Source organism: Mytilus edulis, chromosome 3 (assembly GCF_963676685.1).
Source record: "Mytilus edulis chromosome 3, xbMytEdul2.2, whole genome shotgun sequence".
NCBI lineage: Eukaryota > Metazoa > Mollusca > Bivalvia > Mytilida > Mytilidae > Mytilus > Mytilus edulis.
This window is the reverse complement of record NC_092346.1, coordinates 55,829,732-55,850,639: the sequence shown is the minus strand read 5'-3', so window position 1 is coordinate 55,850,639 and position 20,908 is coordinate 55,829,732. Positions and strand designations below refer to the sequence as shown.

The following is a 20,908-nucleotide window of genomic DNA, read 5'->3' as shown; positions in this document are numbered from 1 at the left end:
ATATAGCGGAAAGTAGAGTTAAAGGATATTGCTAACTTCTTATCTTTCTTCCTAAGAAGTTCCTGCATGAAGTCAGCCTCATAATAATAAAGAAACAAGTCGGCGAGTAGAGGGGCACAGTTTGTTCCCATTGGAATGCCGACAGTCTGTTGAAAAACACGTCCTCCGAACGTAACAAATATGTTGTCAATCAAGAAATCAAGCATCTTGATAATATCAGTTTCAGAGAATTTTTTGTATGAATCAGAGTGATTCTTTACAAAGTTGGATTTATCCCTCCCTAAGACAAGATACTTGTATCTACGTTGGCCATTATTTTTTATGAAGCAAAGTAATATCAACTCTTTCAATTTGTCTTTTAGTTTGGAATGTGGAATACTTGTGTACAGGGTAGAAAAGTCAAATGTTTTAATACTGTTACAAGATGAAAGAGAGTTAGATTGTATGTACTCTAAAAAAGATCTTTTGAATTTTTAAGTATCCACATCTGATTCACGCCACCTCTAGAATAGGCAGTTTCACAATAACTTTGAAGCGATTGCTGATAAAATAGATGTTAATAATTTAGAAAGAGGTTTCGTGGAGCACTTGGAAGACCCAGCAATATACCGTTGTTTGTAAGGACACTTATGTAGTTTAGGTATCCAATACAGTGATGGAAAATCCAGTTCTTCATCTTTGGTTGAAATTCCAAAGGAACATAGAACAGACCTATGATTATCCAGGATTTCCTCTTTGGTAAGTTTCGTGAGGGTATATGTTGAGTTACCAAGTGAATTGTCAATACCTAATTCGTTTAACAAGCAGTTGATGTAGTGACTTTTACACACAAAAACGATGTTATTTGGGGCTTTATCTGCAGGGACAACAACATATTTGTCATGGAGGTCGGATAGGTGTTTTGTAAGCCCCGATAGCACTTTATTTTGAAAAATGGCTGGGAATGCATTAGAAAATATGCGGTAAAAATTACAAAGAAAGTGCATTTCCCACTCTGATGCAAAGTTTGCATCTTTACTCAAATGCACCCATTACTGAACAAAAATAGTGTAAGGTGGTTTTGTTTTCAATTAACTCCGATGCAGCGTGGTAGAGTAATTATAAGCCTTACAAAATCATGACATATCAATCTAAAACAATAAACATACAAGACAAATTGGTTCCTTTGGGCATACAAACAATCAATTGATGTATTAGGTAATTTCAATACACACAAAACGAGCATCAAAGCTATTCTCTAAAGATTTATGCAGCTGAAAAGGAAATAATGAACGATATTTTATTGTTGAACGATACATTTTGCAGCTCATTAAAGTATTTGTATTTAATAAAGGTCGCAATGAAAATAATATTAAATTAAACTGCTAATACTGTAATGTATCTCCTTTGATAGGAAATAGTGGAATTCATCCATTGTTTTTGTACAGTAACCGTGCGTTAATCATTTTCTATTAGAATTGTTCTGTAAAAATTTAACTGTGGTCATCAGATTTAAAAAAAAAGAGTTGTGGTATTCTTATAAATGCAATTGGGGGACAAATGATATAAGAATAAATCACATATTTCCGCAACACGGACTTGAACGATGAGCATAACCCATAGTGCATAGAAAGCTTTTAAACGGGTTCGTGGATAAGAAAACGGAAAGCAATTAGATTAAGAAAACTAGCGGCCGGATTCAAGATAATACCATTTAACGAAATGCAATTACGACAGACAATAACTAACGACAACCACAACAGTATCTTGCGAATAACATGTTTAAATTATGAACAAAATATGTATACTCTAGTTGACCATTTACTATATCTATCTAAATTATTGATGTTTCCTTAGACGTCAATTTTGTACTAAACTCGAGAAAAAAAATTGCATGACGGTTGTTGTGTCTATAGCTCTTTTGCCCAGGGACTTTCTATACTAGTAGTTAGTATAGAATGTCCCTGTTTGGCCTTACTAAAAATGAGAATAAAAAATTGCATGACGGACGTTGCATCTACAGCTCTTGTATGCCCTTCGAAAAACGAGAACAAAAACATCGCATGATTGTTGTTGTATAAATGAATGTGCTCTTGTCAGTCTGCAATCATTTGGAAGTATCTGATTTAATTTCTATTGGAGGTCATGCAATTATTATCATCATCTTTGAAATTATAATGTAATATATAAATGAGAAAACAGCAGCCATGGGGTACTTTCTTTATGTTTTAACGATGCGATTTTGTCTTTAAGCATCATTGGTATCAAGTTTAAAGGTTCAGAATTCATACATTCGTGTTGTTAGCAACCTGTACTAAGTCACGGAAAGTGCGATGATGTCTCAAGGTAACAAACTTTTGACTTGCTATTATAATTAATGGAGATGTAAGGTATGCATTAAATAATAGGAATGGAATTAATCAAGAATGTGACAGTGGTTGTCCATTCGTTTGATTTGTTTGAGCTTTTGATTTTGCCATTTGATAGGGGACTTTCCGTTTCAGTGGTTTTTTTTTAAATTTTACTTTATAACAACCTCACGATACAAAAATTCAAGTGACATCATAGTGTCTTACAAAACAAAACATAAATACAATATGTTAAGCTAAAAACATAAAAACATTGTAATTAAATTTAACGGAAGAAGTAAAGATCGTCCATCAATACTTTATTATTTAATTAAAAAAAAACAACAAAAAAACGAAAAAAAAATAAAGAAAAAAAATAAAGAAAAAAAAACCAAAAAAAAAAAAACAGACAAAAAAAAAAAAAGAAAAACAACTAATAAAACAAAAAAAAAATAAAAAAAATAATGAAATGAGAAAATAAACCATTGACAAAGTCTATAACTCGCGAGATCTTAACCGCTTTTGATCTCAATCAGAGGAGTAAATAGTTATCAAAAGTACCAGGATTATAATTTAGTACGCCATACGCGCGTTTCGTCTTCATAAGACTCATCAGTGACGCTCATATCAAAATATTTATAAAGCCAAACATGTACAAAGTTGAAGAGCATTAAGAATCCAAAATTTCAAAAAAGTTGTGCCAAATACGGCTAAGGTAATCTATGCCTGGGATAAGAAATTCCTTAGTTTTTCGAAAAATTAAAAGTTTTGTTAACAGGAAATTTATAAAAATGACCACATTATTGATATTCATGTCAACACCGAAGTGTTGACTACTGGGCTGGTGATACCCTCGGGGACGAAACGTCATAACATAAATCATAAGTAAAATAAACGAACACATTTAATAACTATTGGTGTAGTACAGCAAATAAACAATTTCAATCCTCGTATCTTTGATAAGTTTATTCATTAGCACATACTGGTGTTTATTTACATATTAAGTGAGATTAAAGATTAGAAATTACTTTTAAACTTATCCTTTCTGTGGATATAACTGTCTTCTGTGTGTTTTTCTTTCCCCCACACATTTGTACCTGCTTTATGATGTCTATTGGTAACATACTATTATATTTAACCTCATTAACAGTGATATTCATATTCACTGATACGGCGTTTCTGTAGTTTGATCCTTGTTTTTACATGAATTATAGGTAAGGGAATCAACTCTTGGGTGATTGGTATATATGTCGTGTACAAGTTGCGATTTTGTACAGGTTATAACATGTACAAAAATATTGTACATGTTATAACTTGTATAATGCAAAAATACAAGTTATAACATGTACAAAAGTACCTCATACATGTTATAACCTGTACAAAATATTGCTTAAAAATGGTTTTAACTTGTACAAAATCGAAAAATAAGGATATTTTTCTATTATCGCAACATGCAGATGATATTGACCTCAATAACATTTTCATAACTTTTGTATTATGCCTTCATGTTAGTGTGTTTTGTCCTTTTTTGATACAGTAAATGTCCAGGGGTCGGTATTACAAAGCATTCCTAAGACCTGTCATAAGATATATATCTTAGGACATGTCTTATGATCCTCTTAAATGACTATCTATGGACATATCTTTATTTGATGAATTATAATTGTGAGTGTCCACTTTAAAAGCAATAGTAAACTACTTTCTTTCTAGTTGACACTAAAGACATAAGAGGATAGCCAGGATAGATGTGTCTACAAATAAAATTGGGAATTGAAATGGGGTATGTGTCTAAAAGACAACAACCCGCCCATGGAGCAGACAACATCCAAAGGCCACAAATACATATTTTCAAAGTAGAGGATACATTTAAAACATCAAAACGACATTCGCCTCATTCAATGATCTTATAGTTTATAAACAAAAATTGAGTTATAAATTTACATAAGTCATGCTGAAGGCCAAAAATGTTGAAGAGTAGATCAAAAGATATTGATAATGAAGCATGGTCCAATGAAAACTATTTCAGCTCTCTCTTGCTTTTACAGAGTAAGCATATAAGATATTGTTTTAGTCTATGCATGCTATAATACAAGAGGGAGGAGTATTTCCCAAAATTATTAGGAATCGTTCTTAATTTTTTTTGAAGAATTTAGTTACTAGTATCTAATGTAATTGTCATTGAGGAATGCAAGCTTTTAGTAAACAGTTTCACACTTATTTATGACATGATGGACTGCATAAAACATACAATTACATGAAAACACATTTAGCCAACATAAGTCATGAAACATATATTTCTGAAACTTTGTGAGCATTTTCCTCTACAGAAAAAGACACGTTCTGGCCTATTTATTGTTGTTCTTTATGCATTGGTGAATTTAAATGTATATTTTACTTCATTAAGATTTATTTTAAATTTTGTACAAGTTAAAACCATTTTTAAGCAATATTTTGTACAGGTTATAACATGTATGAGGTACTTTTGTACATGTTATAACTTGTATTTTTGCATTATACAAGTTATAACATGTACAATATTTTTGTACATGTTATAACCTGTACAAAATCGCAACTTGTACACGACATATATATATAGAAATCCTACAACTAGGTTTACACATATTTTTTTTCCTTCCGTATTCTGTCATTTAACCAAGAGGCCAGCGTTCTATTAATTATAACTGTAAAAATACGTCATACGTGTACTAGTTTGCTATTAAATCATACAATTATAGCATTATATTATTAAATTGTACATCTTTTCTAAATCATTTTCTCTTATCAAATATAAACCGATTTTTATGGAGTAGAGTTTCATTATCAAAGCTGAATGAAAGGGATACGATAAAAAAAAGATTCAGAAACAAATGGAAATCAATTATTAAAACTCGGGTAATGAGTCAAAATTCATTTACATGTCTCTGGGCGCAACTTACAATGAACAAAAAGACGTAAGCACTTAGGGTTTTGTAATAAATGTTGCTATATATAAGCAAGTTTAATGATCTCTAAAAAAGAAGTTAAACATAAAATGTATATTAGATGTACTGCAGGAGAAGCATAAAATTAACGGTACCAATTTTCTTGCACCAGATGCGCATTTCGACAATAAATGATAGATTATGAATGGCACAAAAATCTGGAGTCGATTTAAAAAAAAACTTACGACTAAGTTTCATCTTAAGTATACTGAATTGTTCATGACTTACGATCAATCTTAGTCGTAAGTTTTTTTTTGTGAAATCGACTCCTGGTATTTCTAATATAAGACAAATAAACAAAACTAATAATAATTATGTGAATATAGAATTTTGTATTAATCATTGTTTCAGTTTAATTTTCCGCTGCACTTCATAGTCACTTAGATGATGAATGAATTTGTCATTTCCCATCATGTAATTATTCGCTTAACAATCCTATTGATATGGTAGGACATAGTCAATTGGATAAAATGATTAACTGGACCTTGGTGCACGTCATTGACGTAATAAACGACGTTTTCATCACTTTTTACAGATACTAATGAAAAAATATTGCAATTAAACCAACGCGCTGAATAAATGAGTTGATTCTATTTGATAACAAGCAATTTCCCGCAATATCCTTTAATATTTTTTCCAACTAAAATTTATTTGCAGTATTTCTTAAACTTGTGGTTGCAAAAAATATTTGTTTGATAACATAGTGGATTATCTAAAATCAAAAGAAATTACCAAAAAAAATAAAAAAATTATAAGATTAAAAAGAAACAAACGTGGGAAAACAAGGAAAAAAACCCAGAAAGTTTTAAGCAGCAGATAAGACTTTAATAAACAAGAACTAAAAGGCTGTGGGTCTCGTTGTCGATTTAGACAATATATTTCGAATATGAATACATTGTATGAAAAGTATGGGCGATGTGATATATGTTTTTTTTCCAAGATATTCTGCAAAGATTGTTTGTCATCGTGGCTTGCCATTCAACTAATTTCTATGACAATTGAAAGAAGAAATAATAATAAATCATCAAACGGGTTATTTACCTGCACATTCAATATGCATGCGAATGATAGATATAGTACCATTTTCACTTATGGTCATTATTATAAATTAACTGTTTACCAAACTTAAAATCTTTGAAATACTTAGGCTTTTCTTCCTCAGGAATAGATTGCTTTAGCTGTATTTGGCAAAACTTTGAGGAATTTTTGGTCCTCAATGCGCTTGAACTTCCTATTTTATTTGACCTTTTGCACTTTGTTTGATATGAGCGTCACTAATGGCTTTTTTAGACGAAACGCGCGTCTGGCGCAAAACAAAATTTCAACCCTGGTATCTATGATGAGTTAATTTACAACCACTGCGTCGATGTCACTGCTAGTGGAGGCATTAATTTCCGAGGGTATCACAATCTCAGTAATCAGCACTGTGTTGACATAAATTATCATTGATATGGTCATAATTATTAATTAAGTGTAAACAAAACTTTTAATTTTTGAAAAACTAAGACTTTTCTACACGACGCTAGTTTACATATGATGAAATCTCGTAAATCGATCAAGACAAAACAAATCAACGTAACAAACAGAATCTGAGAAAATCGCATGCAATCCAAAAGTAGCGAGACCGGGTACGTCAACAAGAAAAGCGTCTCATGCTATGTAATGACCAAATTGGATATTTTACAGTGTTTAAAATTGATCAAAAAAGTAAAATCACAATACTGAACTCCGAGGAAAACTCAAAACGGAAAGTCTCTAATCAAATGGCAATATCAAATGATAAAACAAACCAAACGAATGGACAACAACTGTCATATTCCTGATTTGGTACAGGCATTTTCAAATGAACTTTTGAAACCAAGAATTTTACAAATGTAGAAAATGGTGGATTGAAACTAGTATGATAATCTATGCTAGATGAAATCATTCAGATGTTCAAAAGACAGTCTTTTTAACATCTGAATTATTTCATCTGATATAGATTATCAAACTTTGAACAAAAATATCATAATAAAATTTCACAATTGTAAAAACAGGTTCAATTCACCATTTTCTACATTTGTAAAATTCTTGGTGCATGGACTATCAACGACAGATGTGCAGAGTACAAACTACAACCGCAATCACGCCCACCAATAAAACACTCATTAAGGGCGTAAGAATATATAATGTATGTTTACCTAATATGAACTATTAGGTTTTTTGATCCATTTCTGCTTGATATTTGTAACTTTTTCATCATAAACTGATATGTAAGTTTCAGATGAAACTTTACGATGTGATACCGGATGAGAACTATTTATAAGCTTACCACATATATGATCACCTAATTTAGATTGAAAAAAAAAATATTCATCTTTAAATTACTTACAAAATTGGTAAAATAGTCCCGGAACACATCCACTGCAAAAACTTTCGATGATTGTGGCAATTTGATAAGGTAGCCAAGTTACTACGAACGCCAGCAAAATTGCACTTAGAGTCTTGGCTGCTTTTTGGTCCTGCTTTTTCTCTGAACGTTTCCGTTTTGACTTTTCTAGTTTATATGCTGCATGTGTAGCTATTTTAACATTTTGTGCATTTTTGTTTGCGTCATTGGAACGTGTGCGCCGCCCAAGAGCGGGAGTACCAACAATTTGTGTTAAAGCAGATCTCTTAAACTTACGGTCACTGTTTTCGCTAAATGAAGATTCTTCGAAGTTAATTCCATTATGTGTTCCATTGGCTTTACTTGTAACAGGACTTGCTGGAACTATTTTTTCATCGCTAATTTCTTCGTTGTCGTCGATCATCCGTATTGTTGGATGAACTTCGGAATTTCCATTTTTGCTTTTTGGAATGTCGATCACAATTGTATATAAAGTATTAGCTTCGTCTTTAGCAACTTTTTTCAAAGCCTTTTCTATACACGGCGAAGAATTTTCTTCTTGAATTGTACCAGTTGAATCTGGTGACACTAGTGTTTTTGCCGTTTCGGCTGCCATTAAAGGAATTACTAGATTGGAAGAATCGCTACGCTTAGAATATCGTCCAAAACTATATCGGGATATGTGTCTAAATTTATAAGAACCGGAACGATAGCTTTTGAAAGATTGCTGACTGGAATCTGGAAAAGAATTAGCGACCGGAGAAAGTGGTTCACTTGAACTTGATTCTTCAATTTCGTAATCCCTATCTATTTTACAACAAATCATTCTTTGCCAACATGATCTATCCTCCGGCGGTAATTCCATTTCAGGAATATACAGTCCTTCTATATCTCCATCAGATTCACGATATTTCGGGTGATAAGCTATATCCTCCTCAATTGAACATGCAAGTTTCTTCTCTTTGAAACTTTTGTAAGCTTGAAGCATTGGCATGCGTTTTTGTCTCTTTTTTGTTTCTCTATATATTTTTAAATATAAAGTTGTCATTATGATGACGGGTAACCAAAAAGCAATGATATGTGTTCCAATAGTTACAAAAGCATTTGTGTATAAAAATTGTATGTAACAGTCATCATCTGGTACTGTCCGTTCTCCTTCGATATGTGGCCAAGCAAATATCCACGGTGTCCAAAGGAGAGTAGAAATAACCCACACAAGTACAATCATTAGAACAGCTTTTCGTCCTGTTCGGTTTGCTCTATACGTTAGTGGACGTGTAACAGATAAGTATCGGTCAAAACTTATAACTAAGAGATTAGCAGCGGAAGCGTTGCTCATAACGTAATCCAATGAAAGCCACATGTCACATAGTAAAGTACCCAGCGGCCAATGCCCCATTAACAGGTAAACAGTATACAGTGGCATTGAGATGACGCCAATCGCCATATCAGCCACAGCCAAACTTAGTAAGAAATAATTTGTGATAGTTTGAAGCTGCTTGTCAATCCTAAATGCAATTATTACTAACAAATTGCCACCTATAGTCAACGCAGACAATATAGCAACAACAATCGACACAGAAATAATTTCTAGTAATGACTTTTCAACATGGCTGTTATTAAATCCCTCTGAAAAGTTGCTTGTAACATTTAAAATGTTGGCGGTTGAAAATTCTGTGAATGCTAAGAACGAATTGCTTGAAAACTGAGAAAAATTATCGATGTTTGAATCATCTAAAGTTGGAATAACAGATGCAAAGGTTTTACTTGTGTTCCATTTCTCCGTGGTGACATTATCTACACCCATGATACACAACTTCCCATGACTTTGTTAAACTTTTTACTATTTAACAGAGATTGTGGACTTGACCTTTATTTCAACGGCGATTTTCAACTTACCGACAAGTGACTTTGGATGTAGTGAATGAAAATGTCACATTAAAAAATAGTTTGCTTCCTATTAATCCATATAAAATTCAAAAGAATTTTTGTCATGATTGAATCCATGCATCATAAAGTGTAATTCTCCAGGGCTTATTTTCATCCTTCTAATTAAAGTTTGTTAAACAGATTCAAGTTGTGGACTTCAAACCTAGAAGTAAAAAATCAAATGATTAGTGATCAATAATGACTGCAATATCAGGTAATATCATTCCAAGATTTGACGTTAGGAATAACATCAAGTCAAGATAACAAACTCAACAAATACAAATTTTATGATTGGTTTGGCAGAAATGTTTCTTAGAAATTAATTGAAATCATAACAACCGCTGCACGTTATTTTAATTTCTCAATTGCATTCTGTTATTGTTGATGTAATACTGCACATACTTTTTAACTAAATGCTTCCTTATTTTTTTCTTTCTAAACCAATAGAATTATGTCATCTACTGAACTGTTTATACATTTGTACCCAGCATAGAAAGTATTAGTATGAATTATTATAGCTTGAAAACAGAATTTCAATTGATAAATGACATAACAATTGACTGAAATCCACCACATCCAAAGTTTACCCAGTATCAAATTGTCCATGACAATATATATTTGTTTCAAAAGATTGTGTTATCAAAACTTTTACTTACATTTCCCAACAAGCTCAAATCGTCCCATGAATTTGATTTTCTATCTTAAAAGAAAGATGTTACAAAGTCTTTGAAAGAAAAATTAGTAACCCAATTAGCACTCGTCAAAAGCAAAAGAAATTCAGATGTAGCTGACCGTTCAAATACGAAGAACATCCAAGTTTTAGGAATAATAGAAAGATGCTATTAAATCTCGAATGAAAACAGAACAAATATTACCATAGAAAAGAAAGTCACGTATATCCGATAAATGAAAACAGGTTGGTACTAAGAATAATCTGACATTTCGTGCAGGTAATTAAAGCTTGATAAATTGTCTTTTATTTCTAATAATGGTCTATCAAATTGAAAACTATACTGCTTAACTGACATTGATCTGACGTTTTGAATGGTAACAGTTTTAGAAAAAACTGCTTAGTATAGCAATTTGCTCCAATAACGCATTAAAAACATTTACTGAAAGATCTAATGGATTTGACCAATCATATATTCCCCAAAGCTTTTTCTGATACACAGGACCAAAACAATATTCAGATAAAATCATTTCTACAAATATTTGGTAAAACGATTGATCGTATCTTATAGACATATCAGAATCTTAACTTTTGAAATGACTATAATTCATATATACATATAAAACAGCCTTATTTAGCCGTCGGCAATGCCAGCTTTGTCTATGGCGCCATACTTTAGAATTTACAATGACATGGACTAGAACAACCTTATAGTTATACTCGGAGAATATTTAAACCTGATATACCCATTTCAATGAATATTAAATACATTTTATACTAAGAATCACTAAGAAAAAGATCTGATCATCAAAACAATCTCAATTCAGTCTTATAAACGATTGCAACAAATGCCATTCAGCTCTTTGACAACAATTTACCATCATAAATAGCAATACTAAACGAGCACTATCATATGACATTAGTTTTGTTTAATTTGACATACATAAAGAAAACGGTACAAAAGTATCCATTGAGTGAGTGCAATACTAAAAGAACACTTGTTCATATGAAATTGTAGTTTTGTTTAATTTTATAAGCATAAAGAAAGGTACAACAGTATCCATTGAGTGAGTGGAGAGTTCGTATTCACATCATCCTTAATAACAAAATTTATCATAAAATATAAGAGACTTACACATCATTGGTTTCTTAAATATAAATTATGACACCCTTGACTAACTCTGAAGTAAATTCAGGTCTGAGAACCAGGGAAGATGTAGTACAACTGTGTGGGATGTAGAAACACATATGTAGTCATCCCAGAGTATGAATGTGGCGTTAAATTCAAGGCACATGATGCATCAAAACTATATGAAAAAAATATCCTTACAGAAGGTATAGCAATTAAAATAACACCTGTACAACGTTCTTATTAAACTCTTTTGCGAAGGTGTTGTTGAGAGATATACATTTATAATTTTGGGTAAAGATATCGTGTTCCACCAAAAATCGGTCGTAAATTGGAAAACTTTTTGTTTTTGTTTTTAATACTCAAATAATGACATGAATTTCATTTCATCCAAATCATTAGATTATTTTTGATATATGAAGAAGAATTTCTTAATGTAAATAACATAGATAGGAATTTACAGATAGCATTTTGGGGTTGAAAAAAAAATGTAAGGAACTGGGAACAATTTAAAAGTTTAATCGTTGTGATGAGTGATACTGAGTTAGTCAATGTGTTTGGAATGTTATCTGACTATTGTTAAAAAAAGAAATACCACTAGCTTAATACATCAATTTTACAAAAGTTAGATTGCAATAACTAAAAAGGTACAAATTAAGTTCATTTTCATAAATTGCTGTCAATTCAACGGTGTATAGATTGAGGAGACATTTCACACATAGTTTAAATTAAGTCCGTCGACTTATCCAGATTCATGTTCACCAGGGACTATCACTGTGACAGTTAACATATTCGGATCAACTCATTGTTTGGTCTTAAAGTTTCTTGTCTTGATTATGCACGAAATATATGTCACTGCACTTTAAAGAAACTTAAGATAAATCAATCAGTACGATTTATGAATAATATAAATATTTAAAAGCAATTGTCGAAGCTACAAGGAAGTCAAACTGTCGTATTTGAACTGAAGATTTAAAAAGACGGGTGTAGGATTTTTATGCATAAAAACACAGTACACATCTATTTTCAAAAATATATCGTGTAAAAGCTTACATCTTTCAATAACTAAGCATGGCACACGTTTTGCTTTAAATCACAACGACTATAAAATAGACGTTTTAATTCATTGACAAAACTTAATACTATTTAACATGCCATATCACTCATGTAATTACGAGCATCTAAAGTCAATCAATGCAAGGACAATTTATCTTACGTAACTATCAATAGTAACTATATAGCATTAGATATGGCTAATACCAAGTATTGTAAACATCAAAAGTATAATTTTAATACCAGTAAAGACAAGATGAGAAGATAATTCACAAGAACTAGTTATTTCCTAGAAATGTCAATTGGCAGATGGTACCAAGAGCTAGAAATCAACAGCACTAAAGAATTCTTGAGAGCTAATCGTAAATTCTAGTGCACTGTATTATTAACTCGCAGACAATTGGAACTAACTAATTCAAAACCCATTAATTCAGATGCTATCATCGAAAAAAAATAAACGAATCAGAAATTTTTTCAATCATCCTGATGTATCAACATCTTGACAACTACCTCTTCACGAACAATTAGAGGAAAGAACTTTCGTTCTAATTAGCTTTAGAATACAGAGACGCAAAAAGTACTTTACAAACAATGATCTTGAAAATCTTATCTGTAGTGGAATCAGAAATGGAACTCAATTGACCTTCAAAAACATATATCTACTCTTTATGTCAATGCATTTACATAATCGTTATCTTCGTTGTAGTTAGACTTCGTGTTGCCAAAGAGATTTAGTAGTCAGTACCATTACAATATACACAATATAAACACTATGTAGATGTGGTATGATTGCCAGTGACCCAACTACCAATCAAAGCCTATTTCCATTCGTTGTGGTAACTAAATAAAAGAACGTTATCACTAAAGAAAAATCTTTGGTGGATTTTGTAAAATTCGTCAAAATATGAACAGCTTTACGACAGCTTAAGTCTTAAAATAAAGAGACTTTCGCTGCTCGAACGACTACAGCTTGCCACGCGTGCCTTAACATTTAACAGTTATCAAAGGTACCAGGCTTATAATTTAACACGCCAGACGCGCGTTTCGTCTAAACTAGACTCATCAGTGACGCTCGGATAAAAATAGTTATAAAGCAAAACAAGTACAAAGTTGTGAATAGCATTGACGACCCAATATTCCAAAAAGTGGTGCCAAATACGGCTAAAGTTATTTATGCCTGGGTTAAGACAATCTAAAGTAGTGTGACAAGTTTTTAAACACTTTGCATACTTTTTTTTTTTTTATAAAAGATTATTTTAAGCAAAAGTTTACGCAATCTGTTCAAAAGCTCACAAATTAATTCGCTTGTCTGTAACATCTGAGCATTGATAAGACAACTAAATATTCCCTGTTGTAGACATCAATATTTTTCTATGATAGCATCATCCGATAGTGTAAACAATGAACACTACAATAGCAATTAACATCATCGTTGTGTATATTCTTTTGATTATAGGAGAATATGTTCCTATACTCATTCAGCTTCATATTATGTATACATTCATTGAAATAACTGTTTAGAGGGCAATGATAGTGTATGTTACAGTCCAGCAGAGCCGTCATTGACAATGAGACTACTGTTCACTAAACCAAAGACGAGGAGTGTATACCTGCAAGTAGATATTCCGGAGCTTGCATTTCCTGTAATAATTTCATTTAAGCGGGACGCTGACTACAATGAAACAATTGAATTAAGGATTCCAATTGGTTAAGTTGGAGACATTTCTTCGTAATTTTAAAGGACACCATCATGACTTGGTTGACAGTTATAGTATAGATGTCACAGAAGACCATGAATATGTTCCAATTTTTGCACCACAATTCAACCTTTTCCTTGATTATGACATCACCAAATGCGACTTATATCCAAAGTTCTTGTTTGTATTATCAACACGACGGGTGCCGCTAGTGGGGCAGAATATGCTTATTCTTCCTTAGCAACTGCAGAGTTCAGTTTCAATTGTTGGCGGGTCTCGTGTTCCTCAGTCTTTACTTTGTGTCTTTTTGTAATTTTTCAATCTGTCCGTTGTTTTGTTTGTTTATCTGTAACTTGTGATTTATATTGTCCCCTTTGGGATCTTATTACTTATTCTAAACATTGGCAATGATTTACGATAAGATCGTGAAACAAAAACCACCAAACTTCATTATGGTCGGATAACTTAATCCTATCATGTTCCATATATAAAGGTGAAGAAAAAAATATCAAATCATAAATATACAATATGAAACGGGTCAAATGCGAAGAGAACTTTTTCCAAGGTAACAAAGATAATAAACAATCGAGAGAACTAACGCGTTACTCGTTCTACTCTAATGTAGCCGATAAAAACGTCTTCGTCTTTTCGCAGAAAACCCAAACTATCATTATATTGCTCAAGTGAACCCTTCAATTCGTGTTAGGTTCATTAACAGACATCGTCTTTATTCTCAAGGTAATGTAGCTTATCTTAATTAATACACATCTAAATGTCGAATTGTTTAATCTTCTTTGTCTGCACAGATTCGTGTAAAGGCCAAAGATCGATCGAAATATCGAATTCGTGATCTAATAACAGTTACTCATAATATCTACAACGTGTTAACATTATTAAGTATATTGATGTACTTTTAAATATATATCAATCTCTAACAATATATATCAATCTCCACCTTGATCAAAGACATCGACAGGGTACAGCGTAAAGCAGCACGATTTGTTTACAACCAGTACACAGACACTTCCCCAGGATGCGTCACTGGACTATTAGACCAACTCCAGTGGGATCCACTACAGTATAGACGAATTAAACAACGACTCGTCCTATGCTACAAGATACAAAACAAACTAGTGGAGATACAACCAGCTATCTACTACACATCTGGGGACAACAGAACAAGGGGTGGCCACAGACTTAGACAGATAAGAGCTACTAAGGAAGTATACAACAACTCCTTCTTCCCACGCTCTATAAGAGACTGGAACCTTCTGACAGACACAGTAGCAGCTGCACCAACACTCGAGGAGTTCAGGGCCAGATTATCCAGTGTGCCCTGGACCCAGATGCAGCCTAACTAGACATCAGCCTGCCAAATTGTACAGTGTATATAGTTTTAATTATCTTGTTAATATTTACTTTTAATCAATGGAGAAGCCTCCTGTTTTACCGAGCGGAGTTAGTAAATCACTCAAATATGAGGTCAACTCCTTAACGGAAGAAGAAGAAGAATATTTGATTTGGATACGAACAAGTTTTAAATATCATTAATTTTTTTACCATTTCAAAATAAACAATTTTGCAAAAATATTTTACAAATTCCTCGGAAAACATTACAAATTCCTCAGGAAACATAGCATAATCGGGAGTTCTGTTGAAAACATAGTTCATAGTAAGGCAAATTACTTTCTCTCTGACCCCGCAACATGTGATTTTGCTTTGTTTTATGAGCAATGGAACGGGAATAATACTTTAAAGGGTGCGTGTGTTTGAAACGGCATTTTTTTTTGTTACAACCAACTAATTTTCAGGACTTTTTTCTTAAACAGCCTTTGCTTCATATGCCCATATAAAACAAATGAAATAAAATTTAGAGTCCATTTTACATACCAGTTTATAAGCAATATTCCGAGCTTAAATGGTCCGGGACCCCCATTTGTTTTCGACCAATTTGACTCACTCTCTTTAAAATTTGAAATAACAAAAAATACGACGCTTCTGACAGAAACTTCAAATAGGGCCGAGCCATCTTAACCGAACGTGAAATAACATTTGATAATCAAGTTGTTCATTTGTTGCCGCATACATTTTCTTGTCTCCCTTCCGTCTTATCTGCTCTATATGGACAGTATTGTAAAAACTGGTGTGGAATTATCGATTTAACCTTATATTGGTATTTTGCACTATGTATTATAGAAAATAAATATATGCAGTATTATAATAGGAATGTATTATTTTGTATTTATTTCAAAACAATCATCGATTTCATTAACATTTCTGTAATAAAAAGGGCTAATGGGCATCCTTATGAACAAGGGCAAGAATATTTCCTTATTATATGTGTATTTAGATTTTAAGCATCTTAATTTTCAAAGGCCAGTTATTATTCAGTGCATTGAAGTTCTTTCCGGGAGTTCATTAAATTTCTTTCCGGGAGTTCATTAAAGTTGCATGATCTCATGAATTATACTTTCCTGTCACAAATTCATTCTTCGATCAAATAATTCTTATCAGATCAATTAACTAGTCAAGTAATATATTATTAACAATATTTCCGTAGAATTGATTCCTCATTTAAAAATTTCTTAATGAGCATATTTACTCTTAAATATTAATGAACAATGAGAGCATAACGCAAGCATTCCGATACGTGTACTTATTGTCATTGAGACGAATAACCAACAACGAAACACATGTATAAGCATAGATCAATTTACATACTGTTCAAAACTACAATAAATTTCTTAATCGTAAGTTGATGAATAAAAATATAGACTACCAAATATCTACGGGGCGCCGAATGGGACTCTTGTGGTTTTGTACAAAATTCAATTCTGTCATAACAAAATCATTTTTGTCTTACAAAACTATGTGCTACAGACTTGTTTTGTGAGAACCTCAATTTTGTGATGACAAAATTCATTTGTGTAGACAAAATTAATTTTTGTCATGACAAAATTCATTTTTGTAGACAAAATTCATATTTGTCATGACAAAAGTCAATTTTGTCTAAAAGGTATGCAAATATAAACATATTTGCATACAAAATTGACTTTTGTTACCTGATATGGAAATTAAATCACAAAAGTCAATTGTGTGAGGTAAGATTCAATTTTGTGAGACAAAATTTACTTTTGTGAGACAAAATTAACTTTTGTGAGACAAAATTGACTTTTGTGAGACAAAATTGACTTTTGTGAGACAAAATTGATTTTTGTGAGACAAAATTCAATTTTGTCAATTTTGTTGAGACAAAAGTCAATTCTGTCAATTTTGTTGAGACAAAAATCAATTTTGTTGAGACAAAAGTCAATTTTGTTAATTTTGTTGAGACAAAAGTCAATTTTGTTAATTTTGTTGAGACAAAAGTCAATTTTGTCAATTTTGTTGAGACAAAAGTCAATTTTGTGACGACAAAATTCATTTTTGTGACGACAAAATTCAATTTTGTAACAACAAAATTGACTTTTATGAGACAAAATTGACTTTCGTGAGACAAAATTGACTTTCGTGAGACAAAAATCAATTTTGTTGAGACAAAATTCAATTTTGTCAATTTTGTTGAGACAAAAGTCAATTTTGTCAATTTTGTTGAGACAAAAGTCAATTTTGTCAATTTTGTTGAGACAAAAGTCAATTTTGTCAATTTTGTTGAGACAAAATTCAATTTTGTCAATTTTGTTGAGACAAAAGTCAATTTTGTCAATTTTGTTGAGACAAAAGTCAATTTTGTCAATTTTGTTGAGACAAAATTCATTTTTGTCAATTTTGTGTAACAAAAGTCGATTTTGTATGCAAATTAGTTCACAGAAACCAAACTAAACTAATTTGAATACAAAATTGACTTTTGTCGCCCAATTTTCAAATTAGGTAACAAAATTCAAGTCTGTGTAACAAAAATGAATTTTGTCATGACAAAAGTGACTTTTGTCCGCTGATAGATAATTTTGTATGACAAAATTTTAAATTTGTAGTATGATACAAATTTTGTTAAACTGAACTTATTTTTGTTGAACAAAAGTCACTTTTGTCCGTACAAAATTGAATTTTGAGTACAAAACCACAAGAGTCCCATTCGGCGCCCCGTAATATCTGCCACAAAAACTTACTTCTTCTAAAGATGGAAAAATCACTACGCTATTACCGAACATTCTTGTCATTTTTATGGCCCTTTATAACTTGCTGGTCGTTGTGAGCCAATGCTCCGTGTTACAAGCCGGACTTTGACCTATAATGTTTTACTTTTACAAATTGTGACTTGGATGGAGAGTTGTCTCATAGGCACGTATACCACATCTTCATATATTTATTTATGTTTGCATGCGGTAGTGGAAAAATAGGGTTTGAGAAGATTACTATCCTGCTTTTTATTTTTTTAAGTGAAATACCAAAAGATATATTGAATACATTTTTCAAAAATGGACTGGCTAGCGCTGCAGTTTTATTCCGAAGAAATGTGAAAATCATCGTTCAGCCTGATCAGAATTGATCATACCTTTAATAAACTATGCACACTCTCCAGGAAGTTGTATATAGCTCTAAAATATTTCGGGATAAATATAAATGGTGAAAGACAAAAATATACTGAAGCAAATATAGTCCCAATAAACTATAAACTGTAAATCAATCGACGTACATGAAAGAAAGGGTGTGCTACTTGACATTAAATCTTCTTTAAAGTGGTGCATAAAATAACTCACTCGAAATGAATACATCGCAAAATAGCAGTAGCTAAAATAACTTACTTACAAAGAAAGGAAATTATTAACGGTAAAGTCGTTTTTCATATATTTTGATTTGAAGATTTCCCCCGAAAAAAAAATCGTATAGCAAAGGCATAAAATGAAAAATCGGTCATTTTCAACATTGAAAAAGTAAAAGTAAGATGAGACAATACTTTTTATGTGATTTAATACCTTTGTTTGAACTTGATGAAGTTTTGCCATTAGCTGCAATTCATAACTGATAATGAGATATTTTCGTATGTGACCTTATTGGAATACGCAGTAGTTTATCTCAAATACGAACTTAACAGTAACCAACAAAAACTAGTGGCCTTAATCTTTATTCCTGAAAAAGATAACGGGTATTCGGAATCAGAAATACTTTTAAATCCTTCAGCCTTATTCAATATTTTCTGGTTTATAACACTCTGTACATTAATTTAACAAATCCGATATTATAGAGAGGAGAGTTAAATTAGTACTGTTTAACGAACAGTTGTTAATGTTAGAAAGGCTAAGAACAACAGCCTGTAGAATATTTAAACAATTTATACCACCAATCCTATATCTCACGCTTTGTAAACCTTCTGATTCTAGTCGGAGCAATCTGACAGCATATTATTGTATTTGTATTCAAGCATGTGATCAGAAGTTATTCGAATGTCTTCTGATGACATCGAGCAGACAATTAACTCATGTCTTATTTAAACATATGTTTCAGCTACAATAAAAAGAAAAAAAGCTGCTTTTCTCTTTAATTGTTGCATTTTATGTGTGTTTTTGTGATAAAGAATTAAGAGTTTTTTTTAGTATGCATGGTGTTCCTCGCGATAAAACCAAGCATTTGATTTTGGTCGAACGCCCTCAACCTAATAGATAAAAATATTGATACAAACGATGTAATTGTCAACCATCTCAGTTGATTTTCCAATGGTGACAAATCTGAGTTTTGTTTGTCATAAAACAACATAGTAAAAAATTTCCAGTGACTAAGAAATGAAACTAAATAGATAAGCTTCTCATTGCATCTACAGCTCACATAGCGGGTAATTTCCATGTATTGGTGTCAACTAATCCAATAGTGTCAGGCTTTCCTGTAATACATTCTTTACAAGAATAGAGAAAGACTAGATAGGAAGTTACTGCTCTGGTCTATAATACGATACATCAACAAAGTAAACATCAACAATTATTGAGTAAGATCAAGCAGGAAGATATAATAAGTATCTCATATATCGGACAGAATAATATGCTGTTTTCATTAGACAGTAGACAGAAAAATCGTGTCAACATAAACTTGGTTTCAACTGAAAAAGGTAAGATTATATCTTCTTCTATGGAAACAGATATAATGTGTCAACAGATTCAGCACCACTCATAATTAATTTGAATTTGCTCAACTGTCCAGTTACGAATTGCAAAGATCGACAGGTTGAGTATCTCTTTGCACGATTTTTCTAAAGGTAGATCAACAAAAAAGATTCCAGAAAAAGATTAGATTAGTCATCATAGTATGCGTGTAATAATAATATGTTGATTTTATACCATAGATTTTTAAGAAAGGGAAACAACAAATATAGCAGTCTGCTTCCTTCTTTGACTTCCAACTAGCAATTGCATTGGTTCAATGGAAAATGGACCGAACAGAGAATTTAATTTTTCCCATTGTAAACTTTCCATTAAGAACGTTGCTTACAACAACATCACTGAATCGTGCATCAATAAAAAGACAAACGATCCTCCTTTGAGAGTAGACTAGTCCGAAAGATAATCAATCTATCTGTCTGTAAGACTAAATTTCTCCGAAAGAGGGGATAGTATAATTAATTCATATTGACTTCACAGTTCAGCTAACAAGCAAGCTAACCAAAGATTATACCTTTACCTACGCACTCAATGCATTCTGCTGTAAATCAATATGAAAATAACCCCTGCTTGGTTAACTAGACCATCACAAAACAACAGTCTGCAGAAAAAGACGACCTTGATACATTATTTAGCTTTTACTCCTTCATGTCGGATTATTAGCT

The 20,908-nt window shown here is 32.0% G+C and overlaps 1 protein-coding gene across 1 annotated transcript in view; it reads right to left on the bottom strand.

The window, feature by feature from the left end:
* The window catches only part of LOC139516898 (muscarinic acetylcholine receptor M1-like), a 46,257-nt gene that overhangs the window by 8,481 nt on the left and 16,868 nt on the right, over nt 1-20,908 (bottom strand). The window contains exon 3 of the mRNA XM_071307320.1: nt 7,680-9,768. Within this exon, the coding sequence (XP_071163421.1) occupies nt 7,680-9,483 (1,804 nt within the window). The 5' untranslated portion in view covers nt 9,484-9,768. The remainder of the gene's footprint in view (nt 1-7,679; nt 9,769-20,908) is intronic.